The 25192-nt window shown below is 34.8% G+C and overlaps 2 protein-coding genes across 3 annotated transcripts in view; both read right to left on the reverse strand.

Annotated features, from left to right (window-relative positions):
• Positions 1–123: 123 nt before the first annotated feature.
• On the reverse strand, positions 124–3543 carry LOC129801022 (mucin-2-like). The gene is made up of 4 exons (XM_055845778.1): positions 1605–3543; positions 1348–1547; positions 917–1289; positions 124–856 (listed from the first exon to the last, which is right to left on the reverse strand). The coding sequence occupies exons 1-4, from the start codon at positions 3541–3543 to the stop codon at positions 546–548; spliced, it is 2823 nt and encodes a 940-aa protein (XP_055701753.1). The 3' UTR covers positions 124–545.
• A 135-nt stretch (positions 3544–3678) lies between these two features.
• Positions 3679–25192, reverse strand: part of LOC129804215 (mucin-2-like) — a 53513-nt gene continuing 31999 nt past the window's right edge. The window contains exons 1-5 of one of the 2 annotated variants that reach the window (XM_055851330.1): positions 8850–8882; positions 5160–7493; positions 4903–5102; positions 4472–4844; positions 3679–4411 (exon numbers count right to left, since the gene is read on the reverse strand). In XM_055851330.1, the coding sequence (XP_055707305.1) occupies positions 4101–4411; positions 4472–4844; positions 4903–5102; positions 5160–7461 (3186 nt within the window). In that variant the 5' untranslated portion in view covers positions 7462–7493; positions 8850–8882 and the 3' untranslated portion in view covers positions 3679–4100. Of the gene's footprint in view, positions 4412–4471; positions 4845–4902; positions 5103–5159; positions 7494–8849; positions 8883–25192 lie in introns of those variants that run through there. The other variant, XM_055851329.1, reaches the window with a different exon arrangement.

The following is a 25192-nucleotide window of genomic DNA, read 5'->3' on the forward strand; positions in this document are numbered from 1 at the left end:
AATCGGAAAAAACTAATTGCAATATTTATGCAAAACATGTTTAACTTTCACCATAAAACCCATCCTACAATTGCCACTAAAACTGTGCCATTGAATTTCTTGAATCGAATAACACAAATTATCTTGTTTTCACAGTTTTTTTTTATTTATTCGATTAACGTCAACAATTTGAGATAAAATAAAATTCATTCACTTAATAAATAATGAAGGTATTAAAATTCATTAAATTATTTCCAGACTCAGGAAATCTTACAATTCACTCTAAAATTTCTTCCATATTTTCTTTACCTCCGAAGACTAGATATTTCTAAAAGAGATTTTGTTGCTATCTTAACATTAAGAGCATAGCGTGTGTTGTAAAGAAAAATTTCTTAAGATCAATTATAAAGAGTCCAGGAAGAATTCTGAACTACAGATTTTTTTGTATTTTTTTTTTGCTATTTACAGGAATAAAATTTTCAAAAGTCTAATAAGCTTGTGTGTGCAACATGTCTAATACTTTAGAACTGGCTAGGTTCTGCAATTCAATCAGATAGGGTTTCAAGTCAAATATCGCATTCAAATTCCGATATTCGCCTATTAAAGTACACCATCCCGTGCTCAAGATCCTCACTGAAGCCACTAACGTCGAGATACTCTGAGGAATTCTCCTGCTCAATCTCCCACTGGCGCAAGGCATGAGCTAGTTCACTTCTAGCATCAGAGAAGGATGGTCTCTGCCTAGGATCCTTCCGCCAGGTCTTTGACATTAGATGATACAGCTCTGGACGACAATCAGGAGGGATTTCTGGTCGTATTCCAGCTGGAACACTTCGCACCACTTCTCGCCCAGATAGATTGGGATAAGGGGTGCATCCTAAAGAAAAACAAATTTCGTTAATAAAGCAATATCAATAAGAAACCTAGATAAACTAACCAAGGGTAGCAATTTCCCAGAGTACAATCCCAAATGCCCAAACATCAGTCTCCGTTGAGAAGATGTGGTATTGCAGGGCTTCCGGAGCCATCCATCTGATGGGCAGAGCAGGTCTTACTTTGCTCCCACAGGTCTGACTCTCACTCCGACAAACCCCAAACTTAGTATCCAGCGTAGAGAAGGGCTGGAATCGAAATCGGGACTCTCCACATCTATTGCTGCTATGCGATCTCCTAAGATTGGACTTCCGGGAATACAATGTGTGGATACGCTTGGATTTATCCATATCGATGGACATTCCAAAGTCACAAATCTTGCAGACACCATTGTGATCCAAAAGGACATTCCGGGCAGCTAAATCTCGATGAACAATCTGGAACAAAGGATTTTTCTTTAAGCATTCATTCAGCTTTTTTTTCAATTCAACTTACCCTTTTGCTAGCAATGTACTCCATTCCTCTAGCTATGTCATGGGCAAATCCGGATAGTCTTCTTGGAGACAATGGGATAGAAGCAGTCTTGGTTCCGCTGGGTGTAGATTGAGGCACTGAGTGAACAGCACTCCTGGCAGCACGCAGAAGAGAGAGCAATCGTCCCCTCATGGCAAATTCCATGATAAGAAGATGAGGTTCTGCAACAAAGATAAATTAGACACAGTGCTGATAGACTTTCCCTGTATCATTCTTACCTTGATCTATACAAGCACCAAGAAGTGTCACTACATTCGGATGACTACCCAGCTTTCGCATAATGTCCGCTTCCAAATTCAGACCCCCACAGCCATTCTCTGTTCTTTCAGTCTTTACAGCAACTATTCTTGTTGTGCCTAAATGTCCTGCCAGGTCATCAGCTTCTGCCTTCCACACTTGTCCGAAATTTCCTTCTCCAAGAAGACTCTTGAATCTCAGATTGTTGCGATTGAAATCCCTCTCTGTCATGATTGACTCTTCACCCGATGAATCATCCATCTTAACCACAGGACTTATTGGCTGACCATCGTTCATGTATCTCTCGAGATCACTGGATTGTTTGGCTTCGCGTTTCAGTATTAGCATCCTCACCACGTAGATTATAATGATGGCAATGGGAAACATTCCCAAGCCAGCTAGAACATAAGCTGCCATATTCATCCTGTGCATCTCAATGGTCACATCTCCATTCCGTCTCAACAGAACTCCATCTGGTGTAGTAGGGGACTTCCTTGTGGCTGAAATATTCTGTCCAGGTAGTCCCATTATCGGCGGGAAGGTGGGAAAAATGGATGAAATGTTGAAAAAAGATGGAAGAAGAGGGTCAGAAATGTTGATGGTCTTTGGTGTTGTCGTCTCAATTGGAACGTCAGTGCTGGCCATGGATGTCATGGTGTCCACATCAGTGGAGCTGGGCGTTGAACTGGATGTCATAGGAACACTCGTAGATCTTACAGAAGTAGAAAATATTGTTTTACTAATACTCTTGCTGGTGCTGGAAACAATGGGAATACGAATAGGTTCCTCATTGTCTGGTGGAAGGGATGCTGCTGTAGAAATGTTAGAAAAGATTGCCTTGATACCAGGAACTATTGAGTAGGCCCTAGTATTGGCATCTTCCTCCCCACTTTCCGGAGGAGTTAATGAGGGTGGATTAGGGGTTGTTGTAGTTGGTACTGGAGTTGTGGTAGTTGTAGTTGTTGTCGTCGTGGTTGTTGTACTGGTTGTGGTAGTAGTAATTGTAAGAGAAACTGTTGTATCTTCTTCGTCATCTACCGTCCCTTCTGAGCTTGACTTTGTGATGTCAGGAGCTCCTGTTGTAGGTTCTGGAGCCAAATCTCGATTGATTTTGAGAATTTCACTTCCATTTATCACAGGAGCGACCTCAGAAGGGGACGGACTACTATCCTGATCTCTTTTGTTGGTGAAGATTACAAGATTGACATCCTTGTCGTTGAAAGCTGATGAAGAAGGATTTAGTGAATGTATATCAAGAGCTGGAAGAGATGATGGAGGAACTTCTAGGATGATTCCATGGAGATTCGGCGGGGACTTATCGAGAGCAAAGGGTGTGGGTGCAGCATCTGTACTTCTCAGTGTTACTAACTTTGCACTGCTATTGTTCTCCGGGATGTGAATAATATCCAGGGGGGTATTTTCCATATTTCTGCCCACACTTGCATCCGTGGATGTGGTGGTCGAGGATGGTGGCTTTGGGCTCCCAAAGCCTGACATATTGAGTCCTCTTCTGCTGAAGGCAACAATATTCCTTGTTGGATAGTACAAGCGTCCTTGTTGCCAAAATTTATTCTTCTCCGTTGTGGATGTCTTTGGTGCAGACACTTCCATAATCTCATCCTCATCATCCTTGACCTTCAGAGATTGCTTAATACTACCACTATTGGCAAAGTACGGTGATCTTTTAGTAGTGATCACTTGGTTCTTTGTCTCAGTAATCTTTGTGGCAGTGATCTTCTGACCAAAGAAGAGATAGGGTAGGAGATCTGTCTCCTCAACAGACTTATCAGTGGAAGTCTTTTGACGCTGCTTGGCAGCTTCGAGCCTCTTGCTGCGGATATCAACATATGATCGTGTGGATTTGGTTGGGGAAGGTGCATCCTTTCTCGTAGCATTTGAGATCTTTGTTTCTGTATCCATATCTTCAAATTAAATCGGAAAAAACTAATTGCAATATTTATGCAAAACATGTTTAACTTTCACCATAAAACCCATCCTACAATTGCCACTAAAACTGTGCCATTGAATTTCTTGAATCGAATAACACAAATTATCTTGTTTTCACAGTTTTTTTTTATTTATTCGATTAACGTCAACAATTTGAGATAAAATAAAATTCATTCACTTAATAAATAATGAAGGTATTAAAATTCATTAAATTATTTCCAGACTCAGGAAATCTTACAATTCACTCTAAAATTTCTTCCATATTTTCTTTACCTCCGAAGACTAGATATTTCTAAAAGAGATTTTGTTGCTATCTTAACATTAAGAGCATAGCGTGTGTTGTAAAGAAAAATTTCTTAAGATCAATTATAAAGAGTCCAGGAAGAATTCTGAACTACAGATTTTTTTGTATTTTTTTTTTGCTATTTACAGGAATAAAATTTTCAAAAGTCTAATAAGCTTGTGTGTGCAACATGTCTAATACTTTAGAACTGGCTAGGTTCTGCAATTCAATCAGATAGGGTTTCAAGTCAAATATCGCATTCAAATTCCGATATTCGCCTATTAAAGTACACCATCCCGTGCTCAAGATCCTCACTGAAGCCACTAACGTCGAGATACTCTGAGGAATTCTCCTGCTCAATCTCCCACTGGCGCAAGGCATGAGCTAGTTCACTTCTAGCATCAGAGAAGGATGGTCTCTGCCTAGGATCCTTCCGCCAGGTCTTTGACATTAGATGATACAGCTCTGGACGACAATCAGGAGGGATTTCTGGTCGTATTCCAGCTGGAACACTTCGCACCACTTCTCGCCCAGATAGATTGGGATAAGGGGTGCATCCTAAAGAAAAACAAATTTCGTTAATAAAGCAATATCAATAAGAAACCTAGATAAACTAACCAAGGGTAGCAATTTCCCAGAGTACAATCCCAAATGCCCAAACATCAGTCTCCGTTGAGAAGATGTGGTATTGCAGGGCTTCCGGAGCCATCCATCTGATGGGCAGAGCAGGTCTTACTTTGCTCCCACAGGTCTGACTCTCACTCCGACAAACCCCAAACTTAGTATCCAGCGTAGAGAAGGGCTGGAATCGAAATCGGGACTCTCCACATCTATTGCTGCTATGCGATCTCCTAAGATTGGACTTCCGGGAATACAATGTGTGGATACGCTTGGATTTATCCATATCGATGGACATTCCAAAGTCACAAATCTTGCAGACACCATTGTGATCCAAAAGGACATTCCGGGCAGCTAAATCTCGATGAACAATCTGGAACAAAGGATTTTTCTTTAAGCATTCATTCAGCTTTTTTTTCAATTCAACTTACCCTTTTGCTAGCAATGTACTCCATTCCTCTAGCTATGTCATGGGCAAATCCGGATAGTCTTCTTGGAGACAATGGGATAGAAGCAGTCTTGGTTCCGCTGGGTGTAGATTGAGGCACTGAGTGAACAGCACTCCTGGCAGCACGCAGAAGAGAGAGCAATCGTCCCCTCATGGCAAATTCCATGATAAGAAGATGAGGTTCTGCAACAAAGATAAATTAGACACAGTGCTGATAGACTTTCCCTGTATCATTCTTACCTTGATCTATACAAGCACCAAGAAGTGTCACTACATTCGGATGACTACCCAGCTTTCGCATAATGTCCGCTTCCAAATTCAGACCCCCACAGCCATTCTCTGTTCTTTCAGTCTTTACAGCAACTATTCTTGTTGTGCCTAAATGTCCTGCCAGGTCATCAGCTTCTGCCTTCCACACTTGTCCGAAATTTCCTTCTCCAAGAAGACTCTTGAATCTCAGATTGTTGCGATTGAAATCCCTCTCTGTCATGATTGACTCTTCACCCGATGAATCATCCATCTTAACCACAGGACTTATTGGCTGACCATCGTTCATGTATCTCTCGAGATCACTGGATTGTTTGGCTTCGCGTTTCAGTATTAGCATCCTCACCACGTAGATTATAATGATGGCAATGGGAAACATTCCCAAGCCAGCTAGAACATAAGCTGCCATATTCATCCTGTGCATCTCAATGGTCACATCTCCATTCCGTCTCAACAGAACTCCATCTGGTGTAGTAGGGGACTTCCTTGTGGCTGAAATATTCTGTCCAGGTAGTCCCATTATCGGCGGGAAGGTGGGAAAAATGGATGAAATGTTGAAAAAAGATGGAAGAAGAGGGTCAGAAATGTTGATGGTCTTTGGTGTTGTCGTCTCAATTGGAACGTCAGTGCTGGCCATGGATGTCATGGTGTCCACATCAGTGGAGCTGGGCGTTGAACTGGATGTCATAGGAACACTCGTAGATCTTACAGAAGTAGAAAATATTGTTTTACTAATACTCTTGCTGGTGCTGGAAACAATGGGAATACGAATAGGTTCCTCATTGTCTGGTGGAAGGGATGCTGCTGTAGAAATGTTAGAAAAGATTGCCTTGATACCAGGAACTATTGAGTAGGCCCTAGTATTGGCATCTTCCTCCCCACTTTCCGGAGGAGTTAATGAGGGTGGATTAGGGGTTGTTGTAGTTGGTACTGGAGTTGTGGTAGTTGTAGTTGTTGTCGTCGTGGTTGTTGTACTGGTTGTGGTAGTAGTAATTGTAAGAGAAACTGTTGTATCTTCTTCGTCATCTACCGTCCCTTCTGAGCTTGACTTTGTGATGTCAGGAGCTCCTGTTGTAGGTTCTGGAGCCAAATCTCGATTGATTTTGAGAATTTCACTTCCATTTATCACAGGAGCGACCTCAGAAGGGGACGGACTACTATCCTGATCTCTTTTGTTGGTGAAGATTACAAGATTGACATCCTTGTCGTTGAAAGCTGATGAAGAAGGATTTAGTGAATGTATATCAAGAGCTGGAAGAGATGATGGAGGAACTTCTAGGATGATTCCATGGAGATTCGGCGGGGACTTATCGAGAGCAAAGGGTGTGGGTGCAGCATCTGTACTTCTCAGTGTTACTAACTTTGCACTGCTATTGTTCTCCGGGATGTGAATAATATCCAGGGGGGTATTTTCCATATTTCTGCCCACACTTGCATCCGTGGATGTGGTGGTCGAGGATGGTGGCTTTGGGCTCCCAAAGCCTGACATATTGAGTCCTCTTCTGCTGAAGGCAACAATATTCCTTGTTGGATAGTACAAGCGTCCTTGTTGCCAAAATTTATTCTTCTCCGTTGTGGATGTCTTTGGTGCAGACACTTCCATAATCTCATCCTCATCATCCTTGACCTTCAGAGATTGCTTAATACTACCACTATTGGCAAAGTACGGTGATCTTTTAGTAGTGATCACTTGGTTCTTTGTCTCAGTAATCTTTGTGGCAGTGATCTTCTGACCAAAGAAGAGATAGGGTAGGAGATCTGTCTCCTCAACAGACTTATCAGTGGAAGTCTTTTGACGCTGCTTGGCAGCTTCGAGCCTCTTGCTGCGGATATCAACATATGATCGTGTGGATTTGGTTGGGGAAGGTGCATCCTTTCTCGTAGCATTTGAGATCTTTGTTTCTGTATCCAGAGAATTATTGGAGTTTACCCTGGATACATTACGGAAAGATTCCAATTCGCGACTTGTGGCAATGATCGTCATTCCATGAGCTGATTCTTCAGTTTGCAGTAGTTCATCTTTTCCATTGACGATTGTGTTGGACTCTGAAATGTTCTCCTCCTCACGGGAAGACACTAGAGGGGTCCTTTTGTGAACAGCAGCACCCCTCAGTGAAGCACACCGCCTCATGCATTCAGCCGTTGGTTGGATGGTGAAACTTCTTGTGCAATTTCGCTCGCACTCACGAATCGGTTCTTGATGAACTTGGCGGGAAATCACATGGCGCCCTCTATCGCGCGCTAGAGCACTTCTCCTTGCCGCCAAAACCGACATGAGTTTGTTGTCGCGATCCACAACTCGACGTGCTGCAAAAGAGAAAATGATCAGTTGAAGAAAAAAAAAGATGAACTCATCAAGCGCACAATTGATAGGAAAACATTGAAGCGGATCACTTTCAAAATGGGCTCATAGCATGAGGAAAACGTGACTTGTGGGTGGATTCAGACACAGCATTAGCTCAGTTGAATGTTCATTAGAGATCACAAATTGGATGCTCACTCTGGCAGTAGCAGAGCATATGGAGATTTTATCGATTATTCTTCGTGCTTCTACACTTCAATAAAATTGGGTTAACTTGAGGCATTAGCAACGTCAAAAACAGATCATGAGGTGTAAATTAAAGCTCTAACTAAAAATATGACTATATGGAACTGGCAAAAGGTGGATGACCAGTGCTATTTTTTTAATCATGAGATCTGTTGTCGTATTTTTTCGCGCTCCTCAACCTTTCCACAATTTATGTAGAAGAATTAAAACAGCACCAGGTAAACAAAATACAGTAAACAAAAGTAAATGTGTGTAGTGACCCAAATCAGTTTACATCATTTGACTTGGGTGGTGTGGGCAAATGGCTCAAAAACAATGAAAGTTCTCACATTGGCCACATTAAATTATGCCTGATTGTTTTAGATGGATGTGTCTTTTGCAATGGGAATTGCATTTTGTGTGGCATGGTGTTAAAACAATAAATTGGCCGAAAATTAATTTTTTTCACCTCGCAGCACATGTCCTCAATGTCAGCGATCTTGTTCCATTGCTTTCGTTTTTAGCTAGCATATCCGACTTTTTTCTTCGCGCCCCAACTTAGTACAACACCGTTACCATCTTCCGCAACATCCATAAAGCATGGATTTTACAGGAAGGACGGGGTCAAATTTAATACCCCCATGCTAAAAGTTTATGTACTTCAAATGGACACAACAGAATACAAAAAAAAAGCCACATATCAATGATCAAACAATATAGAGCTATAAAAGCAATGACGCTCCATTTGCTGAGGGCAATTGTAATGTTCTGCAAAAGCATTTGCTAAAAGCAGTTTTTTTTTTTCATTCAAACCCTCCTCCCATCCACTATTTTGTCGATTGAGCCTTAAACCAAAGCAAAGAAAAAAAGAATCAACAAAACACAATTTCCTCCTCCAATAATTAACAATTTACACAATGACTCAATATCCATTGTGTTCTGCAGCGGATACTCTTTTCTGGTGTATAACAAAAGTGCAATATAAATTGATGATAATTTCCATTATTTTCTAATGACGATGGTGTAAATCTATGCCGGTTGCTTTTTTCTACACACACTTCCATTCGAAAATTTCGTAATACGAGATAATATTCACATATTAGGCATTCATAACACTCTACTTCCATTTTTTTTACCTCAGTGGACTTCACGATTTTATGTAACGCGAACACTGATAGTGGAACACTCTTCAATCCGCTGTAAGACAACTGAATGGCAATAATCGTAAATTCATTGAAAATATTGTGGCATGTGTGTGATTATAAAACAAAACTGTTTTTTAGAATGTTCTTATTGGATAAGATTTGTCATATTTATCGCTAAAATGCGGTTTATTGCGTCATACGATCGTGATAAAATCTGGTAGCTAGAACTTGGAAATGTGTTTAGCTCCACAAGAGTAAACAATGCATATATTTCGAGAAGTTTTCGCTAATGTAAATTAAACATTTTGGTATATTGTGATAAAGCTAATATTTTATTTAGAGTTCCCAGAAAACTTCAGAGATTTCTAATCAGCACATTCTTCTATGAATTCTAGTTATTCAAACTTGTAATTATGAAGAGAATGTAAAAGTGTAAACCCGAAAACATTTGAAACATACAACATGAGAAGGGGTTTTTCTATCGTTTTACGCTGGAGGTCGCAAAACAACGCGAAGACGGCGATGGTCGCAATGTTTTAACAATGTACCTTAATTTTTTTTATCTATTTCAAAAGACGTACTACGTTTGTTCTAATTTTTAAAATAGTTATAGGTATTATTTAATCGTATGTTTCTTCCAAACACGCAAAATACTCATGAGTCATTCCTTTAAACGATTATCATTCAAGATCAAAAGCTACTGTGCCCTATTGAAAGTACTCCTCAACCGAAAATTACTAAAATTAATGTATTCAATTCATTTGTAATTGATTATTCATTTGCATGTATTAGAATTACGAGTAAATCTGAACCTGTTTGATAAAGTTTTTGTGCGCTAACGTAACAGTTAACATTTAATAATTAAGGTAAAGTACCCTCTAGTCGGCCGGTTCCTCAACTCGGCCAGTTGAATTATTTAACCAATTTTTTAACGTTTTATAGTAAATTTCTATGAAATTTTCACTGCTTTACGTTATATGTAATATAATACACCTTATAATGTTAAATCGGTAAGACCATATTATAACAAATCTAAGTAAATTGAATAAATAGTCTCACTGGCCGAGTTGAGAAACCGGCCGACTACAGGGTACTTTACCTTACCCACTATTCTATCATTTTAAAATATACTAAATTACATTACATTACTTTGGAAAATTATTAGATCAGCTGTATGGGTTTATATCGGTAGAGGAGCAGTGAAGTTTACAAATAAAAACATAAAAGAGAAGGATTAGAACACTAAAACATCATCTTAATACTCAATAATCGTTAATTCAAAATGAAACAATTTATTTTGACCGGGAATGTCCTTTTGCCCTGTAAATATTCAAAAAAACAAAAATTTATATAGCGTAAGTGTGCCAAATTCCGGCCAGCTTGCAATTTCGGCCACCTTTTTTGTTCCTCGAATTTCCATGAATTTTTAGTTTTTACATACTCTAGAGATTATACAATGCAAAAGAATAACAAAAAATGTAGCTTCGACAAACGAGATGACGTGAAAAATGCATTGGAAGAATTCCTGAAGGGCAAGGAACTATGAGAATGACGGTGGCCGAAACAGGGCACCAAAGCTATGTCTACATTTTTATTCATTTTAAAATGTATTAAGAATGATTTTAGAGTAAATAAAGACGATAAACTATCTACAAATTTCTAAGCAACACTCCTTAAGTAGAAAGAATAAAAAAATCAATTTCCATTAAACATATTACATTTCAAACTTGAGACTTTAACGCTTGCATACAACTATGCCGAAATTTGGCACACTTACCCTAAGCATTGTCCCATTGGTCCTTAAGGAATTTTAAAAGAACTCTCAAACAACATTGCGACACCTATTCCTCGAGTTGGCGCTATGCAACTTTCTTAATCTAAAAAACATACTGCAGAAATGCAAATAAGAAGACACGAATTTGAGTATTCTGCAAAGACTACGAGGCTTTGGTACCCATTTTTGTTAGAAACTTAATTTTTCTTTTTTAAGAGTCTTTATTATATCTTTCCTTCTAAATACAAGAAGACATAAATTTTTAATTATTGCTATTCAAATATGAATCAAAATTTCGTTGCGGTACGGTGCAGTGACCCAAAACTGTAATTGTTATATATCTAAAACCGTTTAAAATGTCAATAAAAAAAGTTATTATAATAAATTATGATCTATTAAAATGATATTCTAAATGAAATGATTTCTTATAATAATCTTTAGTTTAATCGAATAGATTTGCAAGCGTCACTAAGACGACTTTAATGATATAATGAAGAATTGATCTAAATACAGTTTCCGTGTAGAAAAAGATGTATAATTCCAACTTTTTGCTCCATATTGAATTAGTAGGTTTTTCAATTAACTTATTTTATTTTTCATAATAATTTTTATCTTTATTTTTTCCGCATGTTTGTTACATATGCATTACAATTGCAATATCTGCATTAACACCTATGCTTCATGGAATATTTCTTTTAAATTAATAGCAAAACATAAAAAAGTCAATAAAAAGGAGTGATAAATCCACAGCTATATATTTCACTCGATGTAACAATAGAACAAGAATGTTAATGAATCAGTTTTATATCACAATCTAAAATGGATTATGATTCAATTCTAATTGTCTATAGATACGTATTCTTGATATGTTATTCAATTTTTTTTGCGTGCAGAATAACACATTTTTTGACTATGATACTTGAAATTAATCAAATTTTCTCATGAGAATTCATATAAATCACCTCCAAAAGTGTTTTCAAGCGTGTATTTTTTTTCTTGTAATTATATAAAATGGGAAGAATTATCACACAGATTCACTAAATTTTCCACATTACCAAAGCGTAAACTCCAAACAAAATCATTCCACGTAAGCCGAGTGTAAATTTGATGAAAACTTTAATGTTCGTTTCTTTGCGAAATTTATTAACCGGTCAATGCAATAAAAGAGGTGTATGATCTCATTTTAATTGAGGGAACATTAGCTATTTATCGACTAAATTCTCGAAGAATCTCACTTGAAAATATTTGTGTCGCATACAGAAAACCACACATTGCAAAATTTCCCATAAAATCTCTATATATCAAAGAATTTCTACACAAATAAAAATTTTATGGACACACCTGAAAGTTGGCAATATGAGGCGTGAGCATGACTGGACGGTTTAATTAAATTGCAAAAGTGATCTTCTATTGAAATAGTGTGTCAAAATTGACACTCAGACGTCTCTTACCAAATGACCCAGAAAATCTTCAGTTAAACCGTATTGATATTGATAGAAGTAACTTTTTTCTGGAATTGCACAACGTGTTGACAGAGTTCTTCCGCGGCCGGTTCTTCTTCGAGACGTTTAATGCCGCGAATTGATATTTATTGGTAATACTGTGTGTTGGCGAGAAGGGGCTGACAAGTCATCAAATCAACATTACCTGTTGATTTGATTAGCTGTTTAATTTTTTCACAAAAATGAGGTCTTTTGTCTCTTGGTTTGTGGAATTAAATAAGAAATCTCACTGGATAAAAATCTTCATTCGATGAATTTCAAAAGTACTCTGATGACAAAAAGATTTCTAAACCGGGATACACCCATCCAAACACTGAGAAACCTAATGGAAAAACTTTCCCGGTCAAAATCTCGAACGTCATAATCCCGGAAAGGGAAAAATACCGGACGACACAATGCTGACAGCCAAAATCCTGAATGGGTCGAAATCCTGAATAGCCTAATGACCAAAATAGACTCAGGCTGATCCTCGAGAATATTTAGGCCGTAAAATTTGGCACTAAAAGATTGGGCAAAGGAAACTCATGCAAAGAACCTCTAGGCGTCTTCTATACGGGGGGATTTCGAAATGCACCCCACTGTGCTATGAACCGGTGAGTCTCGGGAAATCTCCCCTAGTGGTTCATTCCCGAGATAAATTTTCTCCACCCTCTGTTTCAAAATCTTCAAATGTGCTCTAACTAAAATATATAGTCTGGAAGACTTCCTATTTTATTTCGAAACGTTTCAAACGTCAATCACACAGTGTTTTACAATCAAAGAATTTATTAAAGATTGGTAAAGTTATTATTTATGCCTAGTGACGAACACTTTATAAGGAAGAGAAGATAGGGCACCTATCCTCTATAACAAAACCGTCCTACCACAGGATTTTGTGCCAATATTATTGCTAAATTAAGAAAATATCGTAAGTTTTTATTTTTTATAAATCAACTTTATTTACATACACGTAAGTGTCTCTAAGTTCCTAGAAATTAGTTGAATATAACTTTTCAGCTTACAAATTCCATAACTACACAAGGATGTCTATTTAACAATTCGACCATATTCTAATAAAGATTAAACGATGCATTCAGAAGAGTGATCGATATCATGTCCCTATTTCACCTGCTTTTTGACTCTTGATAACTTTAAAAATAGTTCACGAGAAAAACATCTCTTGAAAAACTAGAAAAAAATTATTAAAAATCTCTTGAAATGTCAAAATATTCGAACATAAACAAATGGAACTTTCGAAGAGGGAGATTCTAAGGGCCGAAAGATTGGCAAAAATGCACCGGTCTAATGCTCAATGGAGGACTTTTGTGTCAAAATGGAGGTTTCGAAATAAAATCCCCCATTAGATGCTCCCTTATATCGATGATCCTTAGCCATTAGTGTATGACAGTTTGAGATTAATCTTTACTGCCAAATTTTACAGGCTAAATATTGGGCCCTAATACCGAAAGACAAAATCGCGAAAGCCAACGCTCCCAAAACCAAAATCTCGAAAGGCTATATCCCAAAACCAAAATCCCGAAAGTCAAAATCTCAAATTCTTTAAAGCATCATTGTTACCCCCACGGTTACACCTGCGCTTATTGGAAGCAAAGGGAAATAGTCTTTGTTTTGGAAATTATTCCACACATGATCCTCTATATAATTTCGTCCTTTTCAAAATTTTGACCATTCGGGATTTTGACTTTCGGGATTTTGGCGTTCGGGATTTTGGCTTTCGGGACTTCGACTTTCGGGATTTTGATCCATTTGGAATTTTGTGTCTTCGGAATTTTGGCTTTCTGGATTTCAACCGACACCGTAAAAAAGGTGGGATTGCATTTTTCGAAAAGTCCAAACAGGTAAAATTCTATGTTTATTACGATGATTGTCTATGTTCAGTTTTTAATTTTTCGTAACATAAATCTAGTTGTAAAAATGCTTATTGGTTTTAATGTTTACGCAGTTTTAGGTGATTTTTTAAAATAATTTTACAAATGTTGTATTGGAAAACATAGAAATTATCGAAATGGTTTCTTCTCTTGTAATGGATTAGATCTCGAATTCATAAAAATGCAGTTAGTTAACCGTTTAAGGACAATCGGAACACCGGTGTCCCATAAAGAAAATAATTTTCCCTGACTACCTAAAGTTATTTTTTTCTTATGTCTATACAGAATTGTAAAGCAGAAGGTTGAAAGAATCTAGAATATTTTTTACAAGTCTCTAGCTATTTGCTATGTAGTAAATATTTAGCTCAAAAATGGCGAATTTTTAAATTCTCAAATTCATAATTTTTATACTTCCAATTTTTTTTTAAGCAAAACCCTTTTGGCCACTTTTGATAATAAAAACTAAAATACTCATACGTAATATTTTTCATTAAAGCGAAAAATATTATTCATTGGTATTGTCAGAAAAATTACTTAAATTTTTGGACTACTTTTGTTCCTATCGTTCATAAAAGCACAAAATACACCGAATTAGACTCTGTTGGACTTTCCAAGGTTAGATGTAAGACTTATCATTGATTATGTTTCTCAGTTAAATTTTTATTGTTGATGTTCAGTCCGTAAAAAGTGTCTCGTCGTTAAAGGGTTAAGCAAGTTATGAGTAACTTCAATTTAATTATAACATCCAAAATATTAGTTTCATATTCCTTAAGGATCATAATCTTACAAAATTCAATAATTATTATAGCTCAAAAATTTTGCAATTAAGAAAGCAAGCAATTTTATTAGAAGTAATTCTTAGTAGTTCATCATATATACTACAAAATACATTTACAAAATCAAGATAATTTTTCTTTACGAATTATTTAGTTAGAATGTTAAACTACTTGATATAGTCACTGCTACTTGTGAGCCCCCGGGTTGGTGAATTGATGTGTAATATTTTATGTGGTGTGTCCCATTAAACCACTTTTCATGATAAGTAAATACTCTTGTGAGTGACTTTGTGAGTCAATGGTTTTGTTATATTTTTTTAACAGTCCGAGAAGAGGAAATACGAATAATAAAAACAGACAGAAATATTTTCGTGTTGGCGAAAAAAAAACTACAACATCCCAGCATGGAAATATTTTGCGTTTTGAGCCATTTTGGCTGGATTTCCGATCGCAAAATAAATTGCTAACGAAGCGTATCTCCTGATGAGCACAAAAGAGCTCAATTCCGTCACTCAAAATGCATGGTCAGCCAAGAGATCCACACCTTCGGTGGGGCCCTTTTTCTGCCCCACCAAATTGATCAATTTGAGAGAAGTGTATTATGTAAGATGACCATTTGAGGAGAGTCTCACAGGGAAGTGCAATTTTGGAATTCATTGAATTATACCGATGTTCCAGCTGAGAATGGCTCTTGCCAATTGGCATTATGGGAAATAGCTGTGGGATTTTTCAATTCATTTTAGACAATCGCGAGAGAGTTTAGTTGCACCCAGAAAAAAAGTCCGTTGTGGATGAACTGATCACTTAGCACACGGATTGCGAGAGACTTCCGTGTTGTTAAGTATTTGCCGAGTTGGTGCGTTTTTAGCATTTTGCAGAAATTGTATTGAGACTCGTCGAGATTTTCCCACAGTGCCTCAATGAGGGAAAACACTTGGCATGCCGTTGGATCATTCAGTAATAGACACATGGCGTAGGAACAATGTCATACTCTGCACGATAAGATTAATTAGATCCGCGCCAGATATGAATAACTAATTGGTAAGGCGTTTACTTTTCAAATATTGTGGCCACAATGCAAATTTCTGGAAATTTTCCAAATATTTCATCGTTATTTTATTATAAAAATCCTTGATAAACTAATATTTGATCTCCTTGAATGATCATATCTTTCTGTGTAATCCAATTTAATAGAAAAATAGCTCAAAATTGACGCATAAATATGGGATTCACTTCCTTCCAGATTTATGCGTCAATTAATTATATATTTATGTTTCAAAGTAAACAAAATATACTTATTTTTATAACATGGAATTTTAAAATATTCAAGAATTCATAAAATGATTCGCAATATTGAATATTTACGCATTAAGATCTCACGTGAAGCACGTTTATAAACTTAACATGTGATTATAGTTGTATTTTGACTTGGTTAATTATACTTAGTTTTATATTTACTAAAAATTGTAAATTTCCCAAGATATACCTTTAAAATATAGTTAACGTTTTAATATATATTACAGAGTTAAATAAATGAGTTTATGCTGTGGAGAAATTTTTGAGGGTGGAACTAAGCATAAAATTACCATCTGTTGTAAATCTGTCATTCATTTAATTTTATTGTAAAAGCATTTTAAATTTATTTCTTCCGATTCACATAAAAATTAATACAATATTGCTTTTCACAAAATGTTAATTTGCATTAAAAGCATTGGTTAGATACTTAAAAATCAATTAAGCAGATACAAAAGCTAATCGTTATTTAATTGATATCCTCTTCTAAATGTTACTACTTTTCCCCTATTTTTTTCATTGTATCAAGTTGTAATAGCTGTATCCGAAATAAAACTTTTGCAATGGTAATTAAATATTTTAGATAAAATAAAGCAAAAAAGATAAATACCAATAATCTCATTAGACTTGAGATTCTTCATTAAAACTATTAAAACATTTTAATAAGGAAATAAATTACATTTTTATCATTTGGAATTCAAAAATAATTATTTTAAAACCTATTACTGACCTATATTAATTTTTACTGCCCACTATTTATATTTCTTTTTAATATTGCAGCCGAAAATAGTTGGAAACTATTTTATTAAAAACATATAAACAAAAAATAAAACATTTGTTAAATATAACCAATAGGTAATAATTTTTTTCTATTTTATATTTTTTCTTCTTCGCGTTACATAGATAAATGAAGTTCAACATAATGAGCTTCGTTAGCATTATTAATGATCGGATGATAAATGTGAAACTGCTCTTAATCCTGCAATTTTAAAATATAAAAGTGTGAAATTTATCTTTTTTTCCCTTATAGTTTTATAAAAGGAACTTATTTTTTTTCATTTTTTTCTTTTTGTAAATGCCACAGCGTATTGCAGTAGAGGAATTCAATAGATATAGAATATCGAAAGGCTATTACCGCTATTACAAGCAGCTCTATGAACTCCTGAATCATTGGTATGAGTCACATTTTCGAAACTTTCGCCAAATTTACCACATAAAAAATTCAAAATTTGTCATATGACATTGTCATCAAGGGGTGAATAACTGTGCCGCTCACGGTTCACTTGGTGCCGATATAACGATCTTTCATAAAAATTGTACCGATTTGTTGATGTAACACGGATTTGTCGATCTCGTGCCGGTATGCCGATTCCGTAAAATTTCCGCGAAATGATATTAAACGAACCACACAGTTTAAACGAGTCACATGAGTTTAAACTAAACAAACGCTTGTTTTTAATAAAATAAATATGAAGAATAAAGAAACGCTATACTTCATAAGAAGGAAACTGACATTTAAAACTGTCGATACTTCGCTAAAACCATGCCGATCTGCTAATTTTTGCTAATTAACATGCCGCTGTAGCATAATCATAGCCAAATTGTGCCGATCTGTCAATTTTTAGCCCCAGATCGACCAATTTCGCTGATCGCCACTCACGGTTTACTCTGAAAGCCACTTATTCACTCCTTGATTGTCATACTGATACAGATTTCTACTGCAGAGCTCAATTTCTTGAGAGTAAATTTTGTACAGGTGTATTTAAATATAAACCGAAATTATGATGCCCTAATAAAACAGGTTGTAATGTAAATCAAGAAAATATTATAAATTGTCATAAGGATTAAGAGTAACTTCCTAATTTCCATTCATCATTTTTACGAAAAAATATTATGGAATTTTTATAGAAATATTCTTATTGATCAAATTTTTGATGTTCAAGTTTAATAAGATATTTCACAGACAATTTCTTCAGAAGTTTTAGGTGAATTCAAAACATATTCTTGATAAAACGTAAAATAATTTTAAATTTCAAAAATAGTGGTTGAAAAAACCGGAAAAACGTTAGGAATTTTCAAGATTTAAAAGAAAAAAACGAGAAGAAACCATTATATAAATAATTTTAAAAAATATATTAAAAAAATCTTTTATCTGCATAAACATTTATTTACAAAATAAAGGCTTTTTTATAAGTTTTACAAAGTTTAGTAAAATATTAAAAAAAAGCTACCAAAACTTTTAGATATCTCCTGCTTAAAGAAGAGTGCTTAATTCATCTACCCTAATAAAATAAGATCGATCATAAAAGCCATATCAAAACGATTGATTACTCGAGCTGCCATTATGATGGAATCCATAAATGATAAAAGAACTAGAAAGAATTCAATTTAAACAAATTTGAAGGTTTAATCATGTTTGTCCATTTGATTGGATTCCTTCAGCAAGTTCACACAATCAATTGATCGTTGTGAAGTGTATCGAAATTTATCCATGAGAACATTATTTTTTTCATTGAAATTTTAATTGCCAAATTGGTACAATATTTGTGACATACAGGCAAAGTCAAGTGTTTGAATTTAAATACAATATGCATCTCACTATCTTTGATGACAATCTCTTCAGTGGGAGTATCAATCTTTTAAGAGACTTTTCCTTCATCTCCCTAGAGGACAATAGCTTGAGTTCAATGAGGTGGCAAATGAAGGTGAAATTGATACAAGGGGGGAAATTTGCAGAAAATGTGGGAAAAAGTGTGAATGAAAATTACAATCAGGCTAACAATGTATCAAAAAGTCATTATGTTAGACAACTTGATACACGTTGAGACCAATTAATGAATATTTCTTGATGAATTTATCAGATATCGCAGACTAGAGCGGGTGTTTCTGTGAATTCACGCTGACCTCATGGTATAATATCTTGAATTTTATACAATTGTTTCTTTTTTTTCTAGTTCGCCATAATCGACAGTTTTTTGTCCATTTGTGACAGTGTTGTATTGCGCTGAAAAATATCTCTCTCAGTTCATAAATATTGTCTTGCAAGTGGCTGGAGGTGCCTCTCCTCAATGACTGTCCAAAAGTCCTTGATCACAGATCACAGGCCATTGATGGCTCTTTTCAGAGTGTTTTGTCGCGTGATTTTTTTTTTTTTTGGTAAAACGTCGTATTTTTTTTAAGTGGTTGCTTCCTCAATTTTATTGTCCACACCAAAAGATTCAGAGACAAAAACAAGCAGAGGCAGAAAAAAAGGTAAACAAGAAGAGTCAATAATAAAAATTCCACGCAACAATCAATCTCCATCGTTGTTCAATCCATGTTAAATTTTTCGATGGTTATTACAACATCTATTTCTTGTGCATGGTGCATTAGTTGGAACTGTGTGATTCCAACTTTCACTCCGCTTTAGTGAGCAATTGGATGGTGATTTTTATTTTAATCGATTTAAGATGCATGTTAAAGTGGGAAAAGACTAAAATTTATTGGTACTCTGTGGTACACTTTTGATCTCATTCCCATGACAATTCGCCGTTGAACACTCTGTAAACTCAATCTCAAGATTTATTAAACAAATCCTTTTGCACTATTAAAAAATATTTGCAGAAATTTCAACACAGAGAACTCGAAAAAATCCCTTAAGAAGCTTTGTAAAGTCTTCGCACATGTCATTTTAAATCTATTTCTGACAATCAGTTAAATGATTTTTAAATAAACTTATAAAGTTATTTGCTGAAAAAATTCTAAAAACAAAAAAATAGAAAAGACATGTTGTAATTCAACTACTAAAAAAAATTGAGCTTATTGAAAAAATGAGAACTATCAAAAAGAAAACTGACAAAAAGAGGTTACAGAAACAGGTTACGTAGAAGACACTGGGCAAAATTAGTCAAAACGAAAATTTCATGATTCACTATTTTCTAAAATAAAAGAGACTGAGGCTTGAAATTTTTAATATAGATAGCCTTCATGGACCTTCTTAAACTTACGAAGTTTCAAGGGATTCGAGGAAGGATTATGTAAAATAAAAAATAATGAAATTTTGAGCCCTATTTTTGGGCATTTTACAGCAAGAATTGACGAAAACACTAGACCTTTCTTGACTTTTGCAATTTTATTCTTTACGCGACGTTTCGAGGATGAATGTCCTCTTCATCAGGTATCGAATTTTGTTGGGAAAATCACGTACAGGCGGGTAATGGTTACACTTTTTTGGACTTGGATCACAGATTCCACTTCTAAGTTCACCATTCGACTGATCGACTGATCAGTGAGAGAAAAATTATCTTCGACAAAGTTGTAGAGGAATGAATTTCCTATAAAAATATGTCTATTTGATATTTTTAGCGTTTGCGAGAGTAAAACGTCACAAATTATCCGAAGACTGACAAAATTTGCCCCAGCAATTTTGAGAATCTCCACAAAATCGACTTTTAGAAAATGATTCGAAAATCACATTTTTTCGAGATAGAGAAAAATAGTCTTCTGTAATGTGGTAGAGCAGTAAATTTCCTATAAGAATTTGCTCATTATAAAACGTTTAAGTTTTCTCAGAACTCGTGAAAGAATTAATTATGCGTTTTTACAAGTTTTGCCCCAGTAATCCTCTACTAATACCAATTTATAGCATTTGAGATAAGATTTATATTATATAATTATAATTTTTGATATTCCACATTATTTTCACCAGTTATATAGAAAATAATTCTGGAATTAAATTAAATTACTGCTAGGTCCTGGTTTCTTTTAAAATATGAGAAAAAATAGATTTTTCAATGTAATCCCAGCTCAATGTAGCCCCACCTCTCCCTAAGGATGGTCTTCAATGATCGGAGATAGTGGATTGAATCGGTAAATGTACTATCCTTAAATGATAGAATTCAAGAAAAGCTTAGAAACAGGAGGTGACAGAGTCATCGCGTTAGGGTTAAGTCAGCCATATAGGGCTTTCTGTATAGGGCTTTTAGATAGGGCTTTTTGTCCTATCTTCAAATGTAACTGCAGTCTTAATAATCTAATTTAACTTCCCAAAATTTGTGGAAATACATTATATCACGGTAAAGTTCAGTTTCATTTAAAACTTTAATATAGATAGCCCTATTTCAAAGGTGTCCTACTTGCTCCATATTTTGTCTAAAAATTATATAAACGATAAAACTAAACAACCAAATAATACATTCCGATTTTATTTGTAAGGAAAAATGAAAAAGTTATTAATCATCTTGGATTTTTAGAGGCTTAATTATGACTCTTTACTTTTTTAGTGACCAAAATAGACATTTTAGTCTGACCAATTTGATTTTTTTACTGAACAACCTGCTAAGCTAATGGCCCAAATACACTCAGGCTGATCCTCGAGAGTATTTAGCTTGTGAAATACGACAGTATAGATTTATCCCAAATTGTTATACATTGAAAACTTGGAATCATTAATTAAAAGCTTTACATAAACTCTTTACCTAATATTTTGCTTCTAAATTCTACAAGATGAAAATATTCTCAAGGATCAGCCTGGATCTATTTTGGCCCTAAACTACGGTTCTTTTATATGTTCCAAATTATTAAAGACGACCTTTTCCATCGCTTTATTCTAAAGGCTAAACACTAAGACAGCGGTAGACTCTTAAACCTGCAATCCACTCCCATTTTAATTTCCTTGATGTTGCATTTTACAAGCATTTATCAATGAACGAGCTACACATTAATTTTCTCACAAGTAGTGTGAATTCTTTTCAGTGTACTTATAGCCACAAAAAGTGCAACAACAACCTGTCAATACCCGTTGAGCCAACAATCACGATGATGGTATTATTGGCAAATATTTTGTACAATATAAATTGAACCCAATTATTTTTCAAACAGTTATATGTTGTTGTACAATGGTTTTCCGTAGGGTTACGCTTGTTGATTCCACACGTCGAAAATTGCGTCCATTCGCAGAATCAACATATACTCAATTATGGAATATTCCTCCAACATGCAATTTCCATCAACGGGACAAAAATTGTTTTCTGTGCCATCTTCTGAGCTCAACAAACATTTATATAGTGGACAATATTGTGCCAATGTAACTCATCTCTCGAATATGGACTTTTTTGTGGGTTAACGATGTTCGCAGAGCAATTGGCATCTTCATGTTTCTGCGCAAAGACATGTGGGTAATTTTCATTGTGAATTGACCACCCACTTAATGGCCATGACAAAGTTGATTTAATCCATTGTTAATAATATGGTTCTTCGGGAACAATGAGGTACATAAGAATGATTATTTAGAAACGCATTAGTTGTCTCTTTTGTGGTCGAGAAAGTCACGATTTCGTGGTCAGCAAAAATTTTATATCACAATGTCTCTCTTTCTCCCAACACTATTTCTCCTTAACACCTCTAAGGTGCTAATGCAAAATAACACAACAATTGAATTCTTTTTCTTGCACATTGAAAACACTTTAAAAAGGAGTCTTGTTACTCAAAGAGATATAAATTGAATGTTTTTTTTGTCATTCACAATGTAATTTTGCTTTCAAGAGTGGTCATTGAGCAATTTAAATTCAATTTAATAAGTCTTTGGAATGGTCAAAACCAATTATACTTCATACCTATTGTGCCATCGTTTCTTGGTTCATTTTCATGCCTAGAGTATTTTAAAATTTGACAACATAAAATTTATATTGTAATTTTAAGCTTTCATGACACTTTTTGCAACTAGAGCAATAAATCAGGCAAGAAATAGGATGCTAAAAGAGAAATAGTTATATTCATTGGTAAATTTCCATAGTACTTAATGTTGCAATTAAGAGACGGAATCTTATATAATAGAGAGATAAACTTAGAGGTCATATTAAGTTTTAATGATGAATTACTAAAAAATACCAATTTCCAGGAATTAAATTAATTATAAAAACTACTACAACCACTAAAACTGTTAGAAAAAAAAACTGTAGATCACTGAACTTTCCAGAAAAACTGGCTATGTTTAAGATTGTGCTCAAGGTCTTAAAACTATTAAAACAAAAAGATCTTGTATTTTTGCAATTTTTCACTGAATTTTAAGATTAATCTTTAAATCTTCAATAAATCACCTATATTATACTTTGCTTATTTGTATTCTATGACGAAATCATTATTTCAATACTATTAAATTTTTAAAGTTAATACAGTATTTCAAAGCAAAAAAATTGTATCTCAGTAAAAATATTCACTACTTAATTTTATTTGTTTTTTTAAAGTGATCGCGAAGGTGAAAATTTTGTTGTGCATTCGAAAAATGTAGTGCGAAATTATCTTTTAAATAATATAAAATGAATATGTAGGGGAAGACTTTAAGGTATCGCACAGAGTCTGTCTTCGAACACTTCTAATTTTTCCCATATTTCTTTAACCCTTTCATGACGAATGGGATAGTTTATTAAAAAAAAAATATATTGAAAAAAAAATGAATCAAATTTTTATTTAAAAATCAAAAATGAATTTTTCAGAACCACGAGTACCACAAATTTTGGTTTTGATTTTTAACTGTTCTTAAGTTTTATGGAGTTCTATATAACCTGAAAAGTTGGACTTCCAATTTTAAGTTTAACTGGTTTTATTTAATTTTGGAAATGTTGTAAAATTTTAATTTAGTTTAAAAAAAATCATCTATTAACCTGTGACAAATTTCTTCTAGAATATCTAGTAAATTGTTCTAATGGGTTAATTATTCTACATATATTTAGAAATTTCTCTTTCACAAGAAATATATTTGAAAGTATATAACCAGGTTTAAATAAAACATACAATTACTTTGTTAAACATCTGTGAGAAAATATGAAGATGCTTGAAACTGTCGCATTCTCAAATTGTCATAAAGAACTGCTTATGTAGTTTTATTTGAGATAATTTACGATAATTGAAACTAGAACATCATGTTTCATAAATTTTTGTGATATTTTATGAAGTATAATTCATAAATTAGTTGCTTTCCATGTTCGTAATGCAGCAGGAACTTAATGCCCTGGTTGTTCTTATTTTTTTACAAACATTCGTATTATCTTAAAACCTTTACAGCTTTTAGTGCAGTAAAATTCCAAATAGCTTTCCATGAGTTCTTCTTATCTAAATTTACGCATCTTCTAAAACACCGACACCAAATCTAAAAGTTTAGCACACTATAATATTTTATAGTGAAGAAAATTTGCTTTTTTAATGCATATTAAAGAGTTTTTTATTTAGACATTTTTATGTTAATTTAGGCTCTTGAATCTACAAAAGCATAATCTTTGGGATACTCTGCTTAGGTTTTCAAAATTTCACATGCCAAATAACAAATGGAGTCTGTATGCAGTTTAATTGCTTTTATATCATTCCATAGAGGCGTCTTTTAAATCACTTAAGACACGCCAATTTATTGTTTTACATGCTATGTGCAAATCGAAAGATGAGAAAGACTCCGCGATGGGTGAAAGTTGCAGATCAGTAAACAATTTTTTTTTCTATCAATATATCAAAGAGGGAACGGCATGGGAATGTATTTTGCGATCTTACTCTTCTAATGACAGATTAATAAATTCGCCGATCATGCCACTTGAGCTCTCCATCGGTGGATTGTAAAGAGTGAAAATTCCTCGCATGACATTCCAATGGTGCTCTACTGCGAATAGATCACTAAATATGAATTTTGCAATCCATCTGCTGACTTGCTCTAATGCGAATTGCGTGGGTGTCGCAATTAACACATAAAATTCTTTCCTTTTGACTTTTTCAGGCCTCTCCAGAGTATCTCTATAGCCCATCATTCATCCACAAAATGGGCCTGTCTTTTTTAGCACACATATCCTCCAAACCAGTAGCTCATTGTAATCTAACGAAATCACATAGATTTATGCTCGATTGTGTGGCAGATTAATATAAATGTTGGATCACTTCAACTGGAAATACCCGTGGTACAAATTAATTTCAAACAAGTGGTGTTTGCGATACTCCTAAAAGTCACCTTTCTAATCGTATCGCAATTTCAACTCTATACGCGACTGTTGTGCATTGAAAATTGTCACCCGGGGAGTAGGTCATTCGCCTTAAGATCATAATATGGTGGTTGGCAGCCAATTGAAAAGTGGTTCCTTGCCTTATTGCCACACAAATGACACAC

The sequence above is a fragment of the Phlebotomus papatasi genome, chromosome 2 (genome assembly GCF_024763615.1).
Source record: "Phlebotomus papatasi isolate M1 chromosome 2, Ppap_2.1, whole genome shotgun sequence".
Taxonomy (NCBI): Eukaryota; Metazoa; Arthropoda; class Insecta; order Diptera; family Psychodidae; genus Phlebotomus; species Phlebotomus papatasi.

Bases quoted from the DNA above. Each gene is read 5' to 3' on its own strand.
- LOC129801022 (XM_055845778.1), bottom strand. From the start codon at position 3,543: ATGGATACAGAAACAAAGATCTCAAATGCTACGAGAAAGGATGCACCT. The intron at 1,548-1,604 runs GTAAGAATGATA...TCTTTGTTGCAG, and splicing joins TGGTGCTTGTATAGATCAAG to AACCTCATCTTCTTATCATG. The intron at 1,290-1,347 runs GTAAGTTGAATT...CCTTTGTTCCAG, and splicing joins AGTACATTGCTAGCAAAAGG to ATTGTTCATCGAGATTTAGC.